General features: G+C 46.0%; 1 protein-coding gene across 3 annotated transcripts in view; it reads left to right on the forward strand.

Moving 5' to 3' along the window:
- MLLT1 (MLLT1 super elongation complex subunit) overlaps window positions 1-18043 on the forward strand; it is a 118219-nt gene that overhangs the window by 66555 nt on the left and 33621 nt on the right. For all 3 annotated transcript variants that reach the window (XM_060094310.1, XM_060094309.1, XM_060094311.1), the window contains exon 3: window positions 4759-4841. In XM_060094310.1, the coding sequence (XP_059950293.1) occupies window positions 4759-4841 (83 nt within the window). The remainder of the gene's footprint in view (window positions 1-4758; window positions 4842-18043) is intronic.

Here is an 18043-nt window from a genome sequence, read left to right on the forward strand (position 1 = left end):
CTTGAATGGTAGTCTAGTTGGGTGTAACGTTCTAGTTGGAGAATTACTATCACTTAGAGCTCTGAAAGTGTCGCTTCGTTGTCTTCTGAGAAGTCTGATGCTATTGGGTTCTTGTTCTGTTGCAGATGACCTGTTTTTTAGTTTTTTGTTTTGTCTTTAGAAGGACTTAAGATGGTTTTTATGACATTGTTTCTGGGGTCTTTTTTAGTTGTGTGTTTGTTCATCATGTTAGACATTTGGTGTCCTTCATTTTATTTTATTTTTTATTATCATTTTTTAAAATATTTTTTTATTTATTTGGCTGTACTGGGTCTTAGTTGCGGCATGCTGGATCTTCGTTGCTGTGTGAGGGGTCTTTATTGCCACATGTGAGCTCTTTTAGCTGTGGCATGTGGGATCTAGTTCCCTGACCAGGGATTGAACTTGGCCCCCTGCGTTGGGAGTGTGGAGTCTTAACCACTGGGCCACCATGGAAGTCCCGGTGTCCTTCATTTTAGCTTCTATTTCTTTGATAATTTCTTTCCACCTATTTAATTTCTTTTTTTGCATTCTAGGATGCTTATTACATACATAACTTCTCTATGTTTAAGTCTTTTCATCTGTAAAATGGGAACAATTGCATCTGCCTCACAATGTTGTTGGGAGGATTAAATGAGTTAAATGTATAAAGTGCTGAGAATACTGCCTGGCATACAGTAGGTGCTTTATGAATATTAGCTGCTGTTGACATTTGTTTAATCTGCTGAGTTGTTTTTGCACCTTTCACCCTTTTAAAAAAAATGTCTTTTTGCTGTACATTCTGGGAGATTCCATCGACTTTATTTTCTGGTCTTTCTGTTGAATTAAAAAATTATAAGTACTATATTTGTACTAAGGTCTAAGAGCCCTTTCTTACTCTCTAATTTTCCTTTTTAAAAGTATTTTGTTTTCATTTGTTGAGCAAGTCTTGCATCTGAGGGCATTGACTCTAGGTTTTTGTTTTTGTTTTCCTTTTCCCAAGTTCTCTTGTGGTCCCCAAAGTATTCCTGTTTCTCTGGCCTCTTTCTTCCAAGTGGGAACTCTTACCGAGTGCTCTCTTCAGGGCAGGATGGGTTCGCTTTACCAGCGGCTTCTGGTTAGGGACGTGGGTCCCCCCAGTTTCCTGAATGAGAAGGGCCTGACTCAGGGGGTGGGGTGGGGGAAGGTTGCAGGAGGGATACCCAGGGCTATTGTTCCAGTCACGGCCGCTCTGTTTGGCTTTTTTTTTTTTTTTTTTTTTTTAATAACTGCTTTACTGAGGTATGAGTCACACATGATAAAATTCACCCTTAATGTGTACGATCCGCGTGTCTAGTGTGTTCATACAGTGGCTCAACCATCACCTCTCTCATTCCAGAATGTTTTCATCAACCCAGGAAAAACCCCTAGCCGCCCACTCCCCACCCCCACCCTCCACTGCGCCTGCGGACGCCCCAGCCCAGGCCTCCCGGGGCTCAGGCCCCCCTTGCAGCGCCTGTGCCATGTCCCCGGCTGCAGCTTCCTCTTCCTGTTTCCTTGCCCAGCATGCTCTCACCCACTTTCTGCCTTCTAGAAAGTTCTTGACTGCTCACATCGCCTCCCTCCCCGTTACTCTCCCGGCATTATTTGGTTTCCTACTGGCCTCGCTTTGCTTGCCATGGGCCCTCAGGTGGGACGGCAGGCAGGCCGGTGGTGCCTGCTCGGTCTCCCACGTCTGGAAACCTGTACTCTGGCCCCTGTGCCCCGTCTCTGAACGGATAAGGTGGTTTTCAGCCTGGGAGTACCCTTTCTCCGAGAGGCCTTTGGAGAGAGATTGAGAAATGCAAAGCAGGGTCCCTTCCCTGAAGGGGTTTGTCGTCTGGTAGAGAGATGAAGATCAGAGGTGACATGAGTGGAAGTAAGTGACCTGGGGGTCAGAGGCCGAGGGAAGCCAGGGCTGTCCCTGTGGGAGGGGGCCCTGACTCGGGCCTTCATGGCTGAGGGGATTCAGACTGGGGGTGGGCGGGGGGAGATGGACATTGGGGTGGAGCGTGCAGGCAGGTCCCCGGTCCCTCCCTCCTCTGCTGGGGGATTGTGCAGTGAGAACAGGCCACCCTTCCTCTCTACTTCCTCTTTCCTTCCTGGATGCAGGTTAATTCAGCAAGCAAGCAGGTGCCTGGCCCTGTGTGAGGCCGGGGCGCATGAGGCAGACTGAAGGCCACTCACAGTGGGGGGACTTGGGCACTAGGTGGGCAGGGTTCACGCAGCTGGAGAAACCCCCCCTTAGTCTACTCAAACGGGATCGAGAGACTCGGGGAGAGGCGGGCTGTGACCTGGCCTCCCTGCCCAGATTTCTTCCTGTCCCTGGACAGGCCTCTCACTTCAGTAGATGACCTGGCAGAGGTGTGACATGTGGCCCGCTCAGCGGTATTTGACAGATATATAGTGAATGTTTCCAAAAGATCTGGCCGTGGTGCTGGCCCTGGGGGTGTCACACTGAGTGAACCGGAGCTCGTGTAGGATTGAGGAAGGTGGAGACAGTAAGCACGAGGGGTCCTGAGACCAAGTGACACAGGACGCTCGGGGCCGGAGGAGGGAGCCCCAGCCTGGAGCTTGATGGGGGGCGGGGGCTGCTGCTCAGTGAAGGGGTCCCAGAGGAAGTGCTCTGTGATCTGAGAGGGGCAGCGCGGCAGGGCTGGTGAGAGATGAGCCTGGAGGGGATGGAGCGCCGTGCAGGCCCCCTGGAGCGGCTGGAAGTTGGTCCTGAGGGCAGTGGGGAGCCATCAGGGGACACACATCTGTGATTCAGAGGGGTCCTTCCCGCGGCCCCTGCAGAAGATGCCTGGGAGCAAGCCTGAGGCAGGCCGGCTGGTGAGGGGCTGGAGCGGAGGCTCAGGGCACCAGGCAGCGGGGTGCAGCCCAGAGATGTTTGGAGGTGGCCTTCACAGCGCTTGGTGGTGGGCGAGCCATAGGGGCAGGAGGGGCTGAGGCGTCCTCGGGGCCTCGGGGCCTCAGGGGAGCGGTGGACAGCTGGGGCCCTGACCTGCGCGACGCCGGGAGCTGTGGGCTTCAGAGGGAACGAGGCGGTGTCTTGGGGCGGGCTGCCTCGGGCATGCCCAGCCAGCACCTCCAGGAGGCTCTCTGAGGAGCAGTAGGATAGGAGCTGGCTCAAATAGGGATTTGGGGCCGAGGTCAACGCCACAGTGTCCCCAGGCTATCTGGGCCACCGCTCGTTGACCCAGCCTGCAGGCAGGGGCACTCCTTACTTCCAGGTGGGCTGACCGTCAGACTGAAGGTGACTGAGCTTACTCCTGGGGACCAGAGGTGTCCCTTTGGCCTCTGGCGTCAGCCGGGCACCTGACACTGTCAGATGCGAGTAGTGGTGGAGTGACTGCACGAATGAGCGAGTGCAGCGTTTGGTAGCAGTAGTGACTCTGTGCGGGCCCCGAGGTCAGGTGACAGTACTCAGGGTGCTCAGCCGAGGCAGCCGGGCTACTGCTGCCCCCCGGGAGGCTGTGCTGCGGGGGCGGTGGGTCCCATGGCCGGGTCGGGACGGCCCCTCGCCCCTGGCAGGGAAGTCCGTCCAGCTGAGCACACCTCGCGCCCCGGGCTGTGGGGACTGGAGCCTGAAGTGCAGGCTGAGCCCTCCTGGGGGGCGTGGGGGGAGCGGGAGCTGGGCTTGGAGGGCAGGTGGCTGGCGCAGGGGCTCCCCCGGGGGAGCCCCGGGGGCCGGCTTACCCGTCAGTCCGTGCAGCTCCCTGGAGCCCCGCCCCTGTGGTTTGCAGAGCGGGGTCCTGTGCAAGGCTGTCCAGCCAGCCCTGGCCTTGAGGGTCCCCAGTTACTCTAAACCCACCCCCTCACCAGTTTTGTTTGCGCAGATAGATGAGACACGTGAGATGTTTGAGGTATATGATATTTTAAATTATTTTTTTTTTAAGAAAAATCTTACAAGGTTTTAATTTTTAAAAAGTCATGTTTCATTATGTTCCAATGCACTGTTTTCCGGCAATTTTTGGCCCCCTTAAGAATTACAGTACAGACATACGTCTGTAAAGGTTTTAATCGTTGGCAGGATCCTTTCCTATCTCCGGGTCTGGTTGCCTCGGGAGAGGGAGGGGCGGAGGACAAGGGGGATTTGATCTGTACTGTTCTGATTTTTTTTCTTGCATGCGGGAGAACAATATTGTCACATTACTTGCCTGATGACAGCATACCTGTCAAAACATTGACAGTTCATCATCGAGGGTGAGACTGCGGGAGATTGTTTTACCTCTATTTTACTGTTCTTCTTAGTTTCTTTCTCCCCCTCCATCTCTCATCACTCGTCACCTGGGAATGCTTTGCTTAGGTGCTGAGGTGGAACCCAGGCGAGCCCCCGCTGGGACCGGGCCATCTCCATCTCCTGGAGTCCATGTCCCTGGCCCCAAGCGGGACCTCGGTGTCCATGTTTGAGTGGGCGATGGCAGGAGGAGGGCATGGCAGAGTGCCTGCCCTGCTGGGAGACCAGGGGCCCCCTGGCCTGGCGCCTCGCTGAGCCGCACTGCTGTGCTGCCCTGAGTCGGTGGAACCTGTGTGGCCCGTGGCCGGTGCTGGCTGCGGTGCAGTAGCTGGTCTCATGCCCCTTCCCCAGCGCTCTCCCACCCTGGCGCCACGGGGTCACCTTTCTCCTGCTCGGCTGCTTCTCTTCCTCTTGACCCCTTTGACATGGAATGGGGCCTGGGGTTTCCCACGCTGGGGGAGCTGGCCTCCTAGCACTGACAGCGGTTTTCCCTTTCTTTTCAGTGTGCAAGGAGCCCCCCTACAAAGTGGAGGAGTCGGGTTACGCAGGCTTCATCATGCCCATCGAGGTGTACTTCAAGAACAAGGTAGGAGTCCAGTTAGCAGTAAGGAGGATGCACAGCTCACACAAGGGCCAATGGGACCGGAAGCGCCGGGTGGATGTTGGCATGTGTAGCAGAGACTGCATGTTGCGCGCCCGCGGGCGGAGCGTCGCGCGCATCCCTCCCGTGGTGGCGGGGCCGGGGAGCCGGGCACGTTGCGGCGGCAGGTGGGGGAGCACCGGGGCCCGTCGCCATAAGTCGTCCTGAAAGTGGCGGGGTCCCCGGCTCAGCTGCCACGTGCTGGGGCGGGGCCGGAGTCTGTGGCCTGTCCTAGAGGGGTTGTCACCTCGCGGGAGGAGGGGCGAAGATCTGGAAGTTATTAGGTGTCTGACAGTGGGCTGTTGGTTGGTTGCACTTATGCATCTTCTGAAAAGAATCTTTGACGACCTTGGGGGAAAGAGCTTTTAATGTTGTTGAATGAGGAAAGCAAGTTATATGTGTGTCATTTATAGAAAAAAGGAATTATATACATGAAAGATGTTAGCAAAGGTAATCTGGGTGGCAGGATCACAGCGGGGTTTTGTACTATTTCTCTCCATGTGTATTTTCTAAACATTTACAATGAAAAAAATAGAAATAGTCATCCGTTCAGGCTGCTGTAACAGAATACTACACACTGGACGGCTCATAAACAACAGAAATTGTTTGCTCAGCATCCTGATGGCTGGAAGTCTGGGATCGGGTGCCGGTGTGGTCGGGTGAGGGCTGTCCTTCGTCCTCTGGGTCACAGGCTTCTTGCTGTGCCTTCACAGAGTGGAAGCGGTGAGGGGCCTAGGGGCTCTTTCTGGAAGTGTTAATCCCATTCCCGAGGGCTCCATTCTCGTGATTTAAGCCCCTCCCAGCACCATCACGTGGGGGGTGGGAGTCAGCGTAGGAATTGGCGGGGGACACATTCAGGCCATAGCTTTTTTTTTTTTTTTAAAAGCCCAGTAACCAACATTTAACAGTTGCCTCCCTGGCAGCGTGCCTCTGCTGATCCTCACAGGTGCCACCAAGCAGCCAGCAGTGACCTTCGCTGGCTCCAAGGTGGCTGGCTGGCTGGTGCTCCTCCACAAGTCCAGCTAGACTGGCTGTGGGCGGCTCTGCCATCTTTCAGGAAGGACATCCCCCTGGGGGGCCCAAGGGTGCCACCACTCACTTAACGAGCCCCTTGTTCTGAGAACCCGTGGCGTCAGAGGCCTCTGGGGTGGAGCTCAGGTTGGCACCGCGGTCCCCTGGGCACCAAGGGCTATCTCAGCGGTTGCGGCTCAGCGGGATTTGGCGGCGGGGCCTGTGGGTCATCCTGAGGCTCTCTGGGCGTCGAGGCCTGAGAGTCCCAGTGACTGGCCACTGTTGAGAGGAGAGCCCAGCCTGTCTGCACGGGTGGGGGATGGATACTGCACCCTGAGGGGGCTGGCACCCTGCAGCTTAGGGACCATGCTCAGGGAGGCCTCCTGCTGCTCTGGGAGTGTGGAGAAGGGGGCGTCCACGTGGGGCGGGGGGCCAGTGCTGGGGTGAGTCCAGGGGCCCCCCGTGGGGAGGCTGTGCAAACGGGATGCTGATTGTAGCCCCTCTGGGTGGTTAGGGAGACAGAGTGAGTCCGCTGGGAGGGAGCGCTGAGCCGCGGGTGCCTTGGTATCTGCAGGGTTGGGCGCTGGATCCGGCATGGCCCCGTGAGCCCTTTTTCAGGATAAGTGCTGGGTGCTCTCCTGTGCCCTGCATCCCGTTACTAGAATCCTCTGTTCCTGGTGGGGGCGTTGCCCTCAGGGCTGTAGCGGGCAGCCCTGCGCTGCAAGGCCTATCGCGGGAAGGGGTGCAGGTCCCGTCACAGGTCCTGTGGGGTGCGTGTGCTGTGCCAGGCGTTCTGCTGAGCGGTGCTTATTACTTAGTACCCGGACAGGCCCCGGAGGATGGTGATCTCCCCAGTCTGGATGAAGGGGCGCCTGCATGCCCAGTCGTGTGGGCAGGGCTGCACCATGATTGGCGGAGCTGGGGTTTGGACCAGCGGAGCGTGTGTTCACACGTGCGCACCCATTGCTTCAATACCTGAGACAGGCATGACCCGGGATGGCAGCTCCTCATGAATTCTGTTGTTTACTTGCTTCTGGGTGACAGGGACAGTATTGTTTTATGTATCGTGTCGTACAGATGTTGTCTAAATGTGGGTCCCTGTTGAGGGACGTGTGTGGAAAAGTGAGTGCCGGTTCATGGCAAAAGCAGCTTCTGCAGGCGTGGGATGCGTGTGAACCAGGGACATCATGAGAGCGTCTGCTGGTGACTTTTCCCCCCTGCCATAGGCAAGGGCTGCCGTTGGGTTTCAGCCCTGCCTTACTGTTCAGCTGTCAGTAAGGTGAGCTGATCTTTGTCCTGCTAACAAGAGGCGGAGCAACTGTGGACAGCCCACTTCTCTTGGCCCCAGTTTCTCTGTCCACGAGATGGGTTCCTAATTGTGTCTGCTTCTCAGGCTGTTGGGAAGATTTGGAGTGATGGAAGGTAGAGCGTGTGGCCCGGTACCCAGCACAGAGTAAGGGCTTCATCCACGTGTGTCGTTGATGTCACTGCTGGGTCCGCCTGGGTGAGCGGGGTGAGTGGAGCAGGCAGCCTCTGAGGCCTTCAGGCCCCAGGATGACGTTTGGCCTCTCCGGACAGTGGGGGGATCTGCACCCAGAGCAGAAAGGACGCTTTCTCAGACGCGGGATGTTTTCTCATGTGAGCGTGAGGCATTCTAGCCTCAGTGGCACTGGCTGTGAAATGGAGAAATTCTGTGTTATGTGGTGTTTGGCGCTCAAATTTATCTGAGGCCACGTTCCGTTTGACCTGTTGGCAGGATGTTCTTTTACAGATAAAGCCCTCCTTTCCCCCAAGCGAAGAAAAGAAGCAGTGTGGGGGATGGGTCTGTCTGACTTAATAAAAGTATAATCTCGTGTGTCTTCTTTTTTTCAATACTTTTAAAATATTTATTTATTTATGTGGCTGTGCTGGGTCTTAGTTGTGGCATGTGGGATCTTTAGTTGCCACACGTGGGCTCTTAGTTGCAGCATGTGGGACCTAGTTCCCTGACCAGGGGTGGAACCCGGGCCCCCTGCATTGGGAGCGTGGAGTCTTTAGCCACTGCGCCACCGAGGATGTCCGTTGAGCGGTTTTTACTCACGTGCTTCTGACTCCAAATGCACAGTGTCCTTCCCAGCACCTCCCCTCCGGCTCTGATTCTCCAGGCACCATTGGAGTATCCAGCAGTTTAGTTCGCTTCTGACACTAGCCACTCGAATTAGCGCAGACCTGCAGGTCAGGGGTCAGCCCCACAGGGGCTGTTCAGATGTCCCCAGTTCAGATGACAGCCACAGATCTGCACTGTGCCTCCTGTACTTCTGACGTATCAGCTATCCATCGGGGGTTCCCACAACCCCCTCAGGTTCCGGAATTTGCTAGAACAGCTCACAAAACTCCGATCAGCATTTTACTCCCTGTTTCCGGTTTAGTGTATGGGATGTAGTTCAGGAACAGCCAGGTGGGAGAGAGGCAGGGGGCCCGGTGTGGGCAGGGGTGGGCTTCTGGGCCCTCTCTTTCCATGCACCGCCCTCCTGGCACCTCCACACTCACCTGCCCTCCCTGAGGTCTCTGAACCCCGTGTTTAGGGGTTTTATGGAGTCTTCGTTGTGTAGGCATGAGTCAGTCAGTCATTGGCCACTGCTGACTGACTCAACATCCAGCCCTCCCCCTCCCCGGAGCTTGGAGGTCGGGAGGGGGGATGAGCTTCTAATCAAGACTTTGTCTTTCTGGGGACCAGCCCCATCCTGAAACCATCTAGGGATCCACCAAGAGCCGCCTCGTTAGAACAAAAGACGCTCCTGTCACCCAGTCACTCAGGAAATTCCAAGACCGGGAACTGAGGACAAATGCCAAATATCTTTCTATGATGCCACAATTGTAAAATAAAATTTTTATTGAGGTGAAATTCGCATAACGTGCAGTTAAGCGTTTTACAGTGTACAGTTCAGTGGCATTTAATGCATTCATAATGTTATGCAGCCACTGCCTCTCTAGTTTCAAATTTTTCATCTCCCCATCCCCCCGACCCTCATCTTCTGGGAGCCTCTAATCTGCTTTCCGTCTATGGATTTGCCTATTCTGGATATTTCATACAAAACGAATCATACAACATGTGTCTTTTTGTGTGTGGCGTCTTTCACTTAGCATAGTGTTTTCAAGGTTCATTCAAGTTGTAGCATGTGCCAGTACTTCATTCCTTTTTATGGCTGAATGAAAGATTCCACTGTATGGAGATACACACGTATATACAGTTGATTTTCGTTACTCGAAATAGTTATGCTCTCTGTAAGGTCACCAGGAACATGGAGTTAGTGAAAACTGAACGGTTGCTACAGGGGGCCTAAAGGGTTAAGTTCCTGCGAGCCTCTGGTCACAGTTTTGTCAACTGATGGATACATAAACTTGTTTCCTGAGTGCTTCTGTTTGAAGCCTCCTTATTTACTGTACACTGTTGATTCATTAACATTGAACTCACAGCCCAAGCACCATCATTCATGCCTGAACCAAGCTTGTCCAGCAGACATATTTTCTCTGTAAGGCACATCACAGCCCTCCTGGGCTTGGGAACCCTAGACAGCACTTCAGCACTGTGCTTGGGGCCATTTCAGATGGCAGAAGCACAAAAATTTGGTAAAAATGGCACTACATACATGGTGAAAAGGCCACTCGTTCAGTGTGAGAACTGCACGGGAAGGCCAAGTGCAGCTTGTTTCACAGCAGCCGGGGACGAGCCTGCAGCCAGCTGCTTTCTCACCGCTCGGTGCCTGTCTGCAAGTGGACATGAAAGCCACGAGGACTGATTTTGGGTTTATAGGTAATTTTAGTGAGTAGCTGAATACAGAAACAGGGAACGCACGAATATTGAAGATCCACTGTGCCACAGTTTGTTTATCCACTCATCTGTTTGTAGACGTCTGGGCTGTTTCCGCCTACTCGCTGCTGTGACTCATGCTGCTGTGGACGTGCGTGGACGTGTACATGTTTGCGTTCCAGTCTCCAGTTCTGTGGAGCGTATGCCTAGGAGTGGAATTGCTGGGTCATGTGGTAATTCTGTGTTTAACTTTTTTGAGGACCTGGCAAACTCTTCTCTACATATTCCCACCAGCAATGTAGGAGAGTTCCTATTTCTCCCCATCCTCAACAGTGCTTGTTATTTCCTGTTTTTGTTTTGTGGTAGCCATCGAAGTGGGTGTGAAGTGGTATCACGTTGAGGTTTTGATCTGCATTTCCTTAATGACAGTGGTGTTGAACATCTCACCTGCTGTTGGCCATTTATGTATCTTCTTTGGAGAAATGGCTGTATACATCTTTTGCCCATTTTTTTAATATTTATTTTTTGAATTGTTAAGTTGTAAGAGTTTTTAATATATTCTGGGTATTAAACTCTTACCGGATGTGTGATCTGCAAATGTTTTCAGCCATTCTTTGGGTTTTTATCACATTCTGATAATGTTCTTTGATACACAGACGTTTTTAATTTTTATGAAGCTCAAGTTATCTACTTTTCTTCTTCTGTTACACTTTTGGTGTCAAATCTCAGACTCCATCGCCAAATCTGAGGTCATGAAGATTTACCCCTATGTTTCCCTGTACTAGTTTTATAGTTTTAGTTCTTATATTTAGATAGTTGACCCATTTTGAGTTAATTTTTGTGTGTGGGATGAGGTAGGGTCTAACTTCATTCTTCTGCATGTGATCGTTCTGTTGTCCCCGCACCATTTGTTGAAGAGATTGTTTTCCCCCGTGGAGTGGCTTTAGCATCCTTGTTGAATATCAATTGGCTGTGTATGGTTGGTTTTATTTCTGGACTCTCAATTCTATTCCATTAGTCTTTATGTCTGTCCTTATACTAGTACCATACTGTTTTGATTACTGTAGTTTTGTAGAAAGTTTTGATATCAGGATATGTGGGTCCTCCAACTTTGGGGTTTTTTTGTTTGTTTTTTTAATATGGTTTTGGTTTTCTTGGGCCTCTTGGGGTTATGTATGAATTTGACACTTGGCTTTTCCATTTTTGCAAAAAAGACCACTGAAATTTTGATGCAGATTGCATTGAATCTGTAAATACTTTGGAGACATTACCATCGTAACAATATTGAAGTCTTCCAATCCAAGAACATGGGATGTCTTTCCGTTTGATTGGGTCTTCTTTAATTTCTTTCAGAAACATTTTGTACTTTGCAGTGTACAAGTATTTTACTTTCTTGGTTAAATTTATTCCTCGATATTTTACTCTGTTGCATGCTATTGTAAATGGAATTGTTTCCTTAATTTCCTTTTGGAATGTTTATTGCTGGTATATAGAAACAACTGATTTTTGTGTGTGTTGATCTTGTACCCTGCAACTTTACTGAATCTGTTTATTATCTTTAGTAATTTTTTGTGGCTTCTTTGGGATTTTCTACATAAAAGATACCTGCAAATGGAGATAGTTTTACTTTTTTCTTCTGTTTGGATGCCTTTTTTCTTTTTCTTGCCTCATTGATCTGGCTAGGACTTCAGTACAGTGTTGAATAGTAATGATGAAAGTGGTCTTTCTTACTTTGTTCCTGACCTTTGAGGGAAAATGTTCAGTCTTTTACCACTGAGTATGATGTTAGCAGTGGTTTTTTTCATAAATGCCCTCTATCAGGTTAAGGAAGTCCCCTTTTATTCCTAGTTTACTGAGTGTTTTCATGAAAGGGCATAACATTTTTTCAAGCACTTTTTCTGCCTCTGTTGAGATAATCATGTGGGTTTTTTTCCTTTATTTTTATTAATGTGGTATATTACAATGATTGAACCATTCCTGCATTCCTGGGATAAATTTCCACTTGGTTATGTGTATAATCTTTTTTAATGTGCTGTTGGATTCATTTTGCTAGTATTTTTTTGAGAATTTTATATTCACAAGGAATATTGATCAGTAGTTTTCTTGTGGTATTTTTGTCTGGCTGTTTTATTCCTAGTTTTATTCCTAGTTTACTGAGTGTTTTCATGAAAGGGCATAATGTTTTTTCAAACACTTTTTCTGCCTCTGTTGAGATAATCATGTGGGTTTCTTTATTTTATTAATGTGGTATATTACAATGATTGAACCATTCCTGCATTCCTGGGATAAATTTCCACTTGGTTATGTGTATAATCTTTTTTAATGTGCTGTTGGATTCGGTTTGCTAGTATTTTTTGAGAATTTTATATTCACAAGGAATATTGATCAGTAGTTTTCTTGTGGTATTTTTGTCTGGCTCTGGTATCAGGGTAATAATTCTGACTTCATAGAATGTGTTAGGCAGTGTGCCTTCCTCTTCTATTTTTGGAAGAGTTTGAGTAGAATTGTTAATTCTTAGAATGTTTGGTAGCGTTTACCAGTGAAACCATATGGTTCTGGACTTTCCCCTAATGACTTATGGCATTGAGTGTATTTTCATAGCTTATTTGCCTTTAACTTCTTTGAGGTGTCTGTTCGAAGTGTCTGACCATTTTTTAAAATTGGGATGTCTATTTTCTTACTATTGAGTGTGTAACTGTGATAGAGTGTTTAATATATTGATTGTATAATAGTGATATTCCAGATATCAGTCCTTTATCAAACCTTCCTCTTGCAGGTATTTTCTTCATCTATGGCTTGTCTTTTCAGTCTCTCAGTCTCTTAGTGTCCTGCAAAGAGCAGAAGTTCTTGATTTTGATGTAGTTCAGCTTGATTTTGTCATGTGTGGTTTGTGGTGTATCTGTGTCTGTAACATAATATTTATCATTTTAGCCATTTTTAGATGTATAATTCAGTGGCATTAAGAATACACACGATGTGAAATAAGCCAGACACAAAAGGCCAAATATTATGTTCTTTCACTTGTATAAAGTATCTAGAATAGGCAAATTCACAGAGACAGAAAGTAGAATAGTGGTTACCAGGGACTGGGGGAATTATTGTTTAATGGGTACAGAGTTTTCGTTTCGGACGATGAGAAATTTCTGGAAATGGATAGTGACAGTGGTTGCACAACATCGTGAATATACTTAATGCCACAGAATTGTACACTTGAAAATGGTTAAAATGTTAATTATTATGTTACATATATTTTATCACAATAAAAAATTCACCAAAAAAGTAAAAAAAAAAAAAAAGAATATGCACAGTGTTGTGCAGCCATCACTGCTGTTTCCAGAACTTTTGATCATCCCAAATAAAACTACCAATTAAATAATAACCTCTCCTACCCTCAGTCCTCTATTCTACTTTCTGTCTCTGTGAATTTGCCTATTATGGGTACTTCATGTGAGTGAAATCATACAATATTTGTCCTTTGTATTTGCAACGTTTTCAAGGTTCATCCACTTTGTAGTGTGTGTCCTTGTTTCATTCCTTTTTAAGGCTGAACAATATTCCATTGTATAGATATACCACATTTTGCTTATCCATTCATCTATCTTGGACACTTGGGTTGCCTCTATGTTTTAGCTACTGGGAATAATGCTGCTGTGAACATGAGTATACAAATATCTCTTTGAGACCATGCTTTCAATTCTTTTAAATTTTTTATTGAAGTATAGTTGATTTACAATGTTGTGGGCTTTCAGTTCTTTTGGATACATACCCAGAAATAGAATTGCTGGATAATATATATAGTAAATCTATTTTAATATTTTGAGGAACCACCATGCTGTTTTCCATGGCAGCTGTACCATTTTACATTCTCACCAACAGTACACAAGTGTTCCAGTTTCTCCACATCCATGTCAACACTTGTTGCTTTCTCTCTCTCTCTTTTTTTTTTTTTTGATAGCATCAGTAGTAATGTGTGAGGTGGTATCTCCTTGTGGTTGTTGTTCTTGTTGACCACACTGCGTGGCTCGTGGGATCTTAGTTCCCCGACCAGGGACTGAAACCAGGCCCTCGGCCATGAATGCACCGCATCCTAACCACTGGACTGCCCGGGAATTCCTTCATTATGGTTTTGGTTTGCTGCTTCTAATGATGAGTGATGTTGAGCATCTTTTCATGTGCTTATTGGGCATTGGTATATCTTCTTTGGAAAAATATCTATTTGAGTCCTTTGCCTATTTTTGAATTGGGTTGTTTGGTTTTGTTTTGTTGTTGAGTTTTATGAGTTCTCTATATATTTTGGGTAATAATCCATTATCACATATATGATTTGTAAGTATTTTCTTCCTTTCTCTAGGTTGCCTTTTCACTCTGTTGGTCATGTACTTTGATGAATAAACGTTTTTAATTTTCATGAAGTCCAGTTTGTCTATTTCTCCTTTTCTTGCCTGTACCTTTGGTATCATATCCAAGAAATCATTATCAAATCCAGTATTGTGAAGCTTTTGCCCTATGTTTTCTTCTAAGAATTTTATAGCTTTGGCTCTTACATTTAGGTGTTTGGTCCATATTGAATGAATTTTTGGATACGGTGTTAGGTAAGGGTTGAACTTCATTCTTTTGGACGTGGATATCCAGTTTTCCTAACGCCATTTGTTGAGAAGACTTATTTTCCTGTTGAATGGTCTTGATGCCCTGTTGAAAATCACTTGACCACATATATGAGGGTTTATTTCTGGGCCTTCTAGTCTATTTCATTGGTCCATATATCTATCTTTATGACCAGTACCACACTGTTTCAATTACCATAGCTTTGCAGTGTTTAAAAAAAAATTTTTTTTAATTGAAGTCTAGTTGATGTACAATATTAAATAAGTTACAAGTGTACAACATAATGATTCACAATTTTTAAAGGTTACACTCCATTTATAGTTATTATAAAGTATTGGCTATTTTTCCTGTGTTGTATAATATATCTTCATAGCTTGTTTTGTACCTCTTAACCCCCACCCCTATCTTGCCCCTCCCCTCTTCACTCTCCTTACTGGTAGCCACTAGTTTGTTCTCTATATCTGTGAGTCTGTTTCCTTTTTGTTATATTCACTAGTTTGTTTTATTTTTCAGATTCCACATATGAGTAGTATCATACAGTGTTTGTCTTATTTCATTTAGCATAATACCCTCCAAGTCCATCCATGTTGTTGCAAATGGCAAAATTTTATTCTTTTTTATGGTTAAGTAGTATTCCGTGGGGTGTGTGTGTGTGTGTGTGTGTGTGTGCGTGTGTGTGTGTGTGTGTGTGTACACCATATCTTCTTTATCCATTCGTCTGTTGATGGACACTTAGGTTGCTTCCGTATCTTGGCAGTTGTAAATACTGCTGCCGTATCTTTTCAAATTAGTGTTTTTATTTTTATTTTTTCAGATATATACCCAGGAGTGGAATTGCTGGGTCATATGGAAGTTCTATTTTTAGTTTTTTAGGAAACCTCCATTCTGTTTTCCACAGCAGCTGTACCAAGTTACATTCCCACCAACAGTGCACAAGTGTTCCCTTTTCTCCACATTGTTGCCAGCATTTGTTATTTGGTTCTTTTTGATGATAGCCATTCTGACGGGTGAGGTGCTATCTCATTGTGGTTTTAGTTTGTGTTTCTCTGATGATTAATGTTGTTGAGCATCTTTTCCTGTGCCTGTTGGCCATCTGCATGTCCCCTTTGGAAAAATGTCCCCTCAGGTCTTCTGCCCATTTTTTAATTGAGTTGTTTGTTTTTCTGATGTTGAGTGGTATGAGCTATTTATGTATTTTGGCTATTAACCCTTATCAGTCATATCATTTGCAAATACCTTCTCCCATTCAGTAGATTGTCTAGATTGTCTTTTTGTTTTGTCGATGGCTTCCTTTGTTGGGCAATAGCTTTTAAGTTTAATTAGGTCCCATTTGTTTAGTTTTGCTATTATTTCCTTTGCTTCAGGAGACATCAAAAAAATATTGCTACAATTATGTTAAAGAGTGTTCAGCCTGTGTTTTCCTCTAGGAGTTTTATGGTTTACAGTCTTACATTTAGGTCTTTAATCCATTTTGAGTTTATTTTTGTATGTGGTGTTACAGAACATTCTAATTCCATTCTTTCACATGTAGCTCTCCAGTTTTCCCAGCATCACTTAACTGAAGAGACTGTCTTCTCTCCATTGTATATGCTTGCCTCCTTTGTCATAGATTAATTGACCATAAATGTGTGGGTTTATTTCTGGGCTCCCTATTTTGTAGTAAATTTTGAAGTCAGGAAGTGTGAGTTTTCCAAGTTTATTCTTATTTTTAAAGATTTTTTTGGCTATTTGAGGTCCCTTGAGGTTCTATATGAATTTTAGGGTAGATTTTTATATTTCTGCAAAAAAAAAATGTCAATGGTATTTTGATCGGGATTGCATTGAATCCCTAGATTACTTTAGGTAGTTTGACATTTTAACAACATGGAGTCTTCTGAATTCATGAGCATGGAATATTTTTTCATTTATGTCTAATTTCTTTCGGCAATGTTTTATAGTTTTTATTGTACAAATCTTTACTTCCTTGGTTGATCTCTAAGTATTTTATTCTTTTTGATGCTGTTGTAGGTGGAATTGTTTTCTTAATTTCCTTTTCACATTGTTTGTTGTTAGTGTATAGAACTGCAGCTGATTTTTTGGTGTGTGTTGATTTTGTAACTTTGTTAATTTATTAGTTCTAACAGTTTTGTGTCTGTGTGTGCAATCTAGGATTTTCGACGTGTAAGATTATGTCATCTTCAATAAGAGGTAATTTTACTTCCTCCTTTCCAATTTGTATGCCTTGCTTTTCTTTTCTTCCCTTTTTTTTTTTTTCTTTTGCCTAATGTTCTGGCTATTACTTCATAGGTGTTGTATAAAAGTGGTGAAAGTGGGCATCCTCGCCTTGTTGCTGATATCAGAGGAAAGCGTTCAGTCTTTCACAGTTGAGTGTGATGTTTGCTGTGGGCTTTTCATCTGTGGCTTCTATTTCTAGTTTGTTGAGCGTTTTTATCACAAACGAGTGTTGAATTTTGTCATGTGCTTCTTCTACACTTATGGAGATGTAATAACTATTGAGCAATATTACTTATAATATTGTTACACCTCAGATAATTTTATACTTGGGAGAAAAGTATTGAATGATAATAGGCCAGGGGCTGTGTTAGGCATTTTACAAATAGCTCCTATAACCCTCACACAATCTCTAGTGGGTGTGAAGTGCATCTCATTGTGGTTTTGATTTGCATTTCCCTAGTGCCTAACGATGTCGAGTATCTTTTCATGTGCTTTTTGGCCATTTGTATATCGTCTTTGAAGACATGTCTGTTCATGTCCTTTGCCCATTTTTGAATTGGGTAGTTTTTTTGGTGGTTGAGTTGTAAGAGTTCTTTGGGAATCCTGGATAGGTGCCCGTTTTTAGATGCTGACAGAATTTGCTGGGCAGGATGAATGTGTGATGTGAACTTCTCTGGGTTGGGAGCTTGAGCTCATTCAGGGGGATCCAGATGGTCACCCTCTGATCGCATATGACCCAGAAAACCCTACGAGCTGTGGCCAAGTTGTTCCTTTGGAAAGTGGTCTGGGGTGTTGGTTGTGGCCTGAGAGAGCATGCCTGGACAAGGCAGCGTGTCCAGGATGAGTAAAGTATCCTAGGACCAACTGAATGAACAGAGTCTTGCTGAAATGCTCCCTTGATATCTGTTCATTGTCCCAGAAGTGTCCCGAGGTCCTTGAAGCCCTTCTTGTTCCAACAAGTGAATTATATCTTGTGCCCTGGCTGTCCAGTAGAAATATGTAAGCCACATATGTAACTCGAAACTTTTTAGTGGCCACATTAAAAAAGGTTACAATAAACAGGTGAAATTAATTTTAGTACTGTAACTTATTTAACCCAATATATCCAAAATATTAGCATTTCAACATGTGTAGTCAGTATTTTAATATTAGCAAGCTATTTTATATTCCTTTTTAAAAATACTAAGTCTTTGAAATTTGGCTTTACACTTACTGCACATCTCAGTTTGGACACTAGATTTTATTGGAAGGACTTGATGTGTCTTTAGGTTCCATAACGTTCACAGTCAAAGAAAGAGGTAGCTTTGCAAACCCAAGTTGCTCCAAATGTGCATAAAGGTGTCTTGAGTAACCCAACCAGGATGGACTGGCTCATCATCACGAATTTTTTTTTAACTTTTAATTCTGAAATAACTTTAGAAACACAGAAGAGTTGCAAAGATCATACAGAGAGTTCCTATATACCCCACATCCAGCTGCCCCTAATGTTGACATCTTACATGACCACCGTACGTGATCAAAACAAAGA

This window comes from Mesoplodon densirostris, chromosome 3 (assembly GCF_025265405.1).
Source record: "Mesoplodon densirostris isolate mMesDen1 chromosome 3, mMesDen1 primary haplotype, whole genome shotgun sequence".
Lineage (NCBI taxonomy): Eukaryota > Metazoa > Chordata > Mammalia > Artiodactyla > Ziphiidae > Mesoplodon > Mesoplodon densirostris.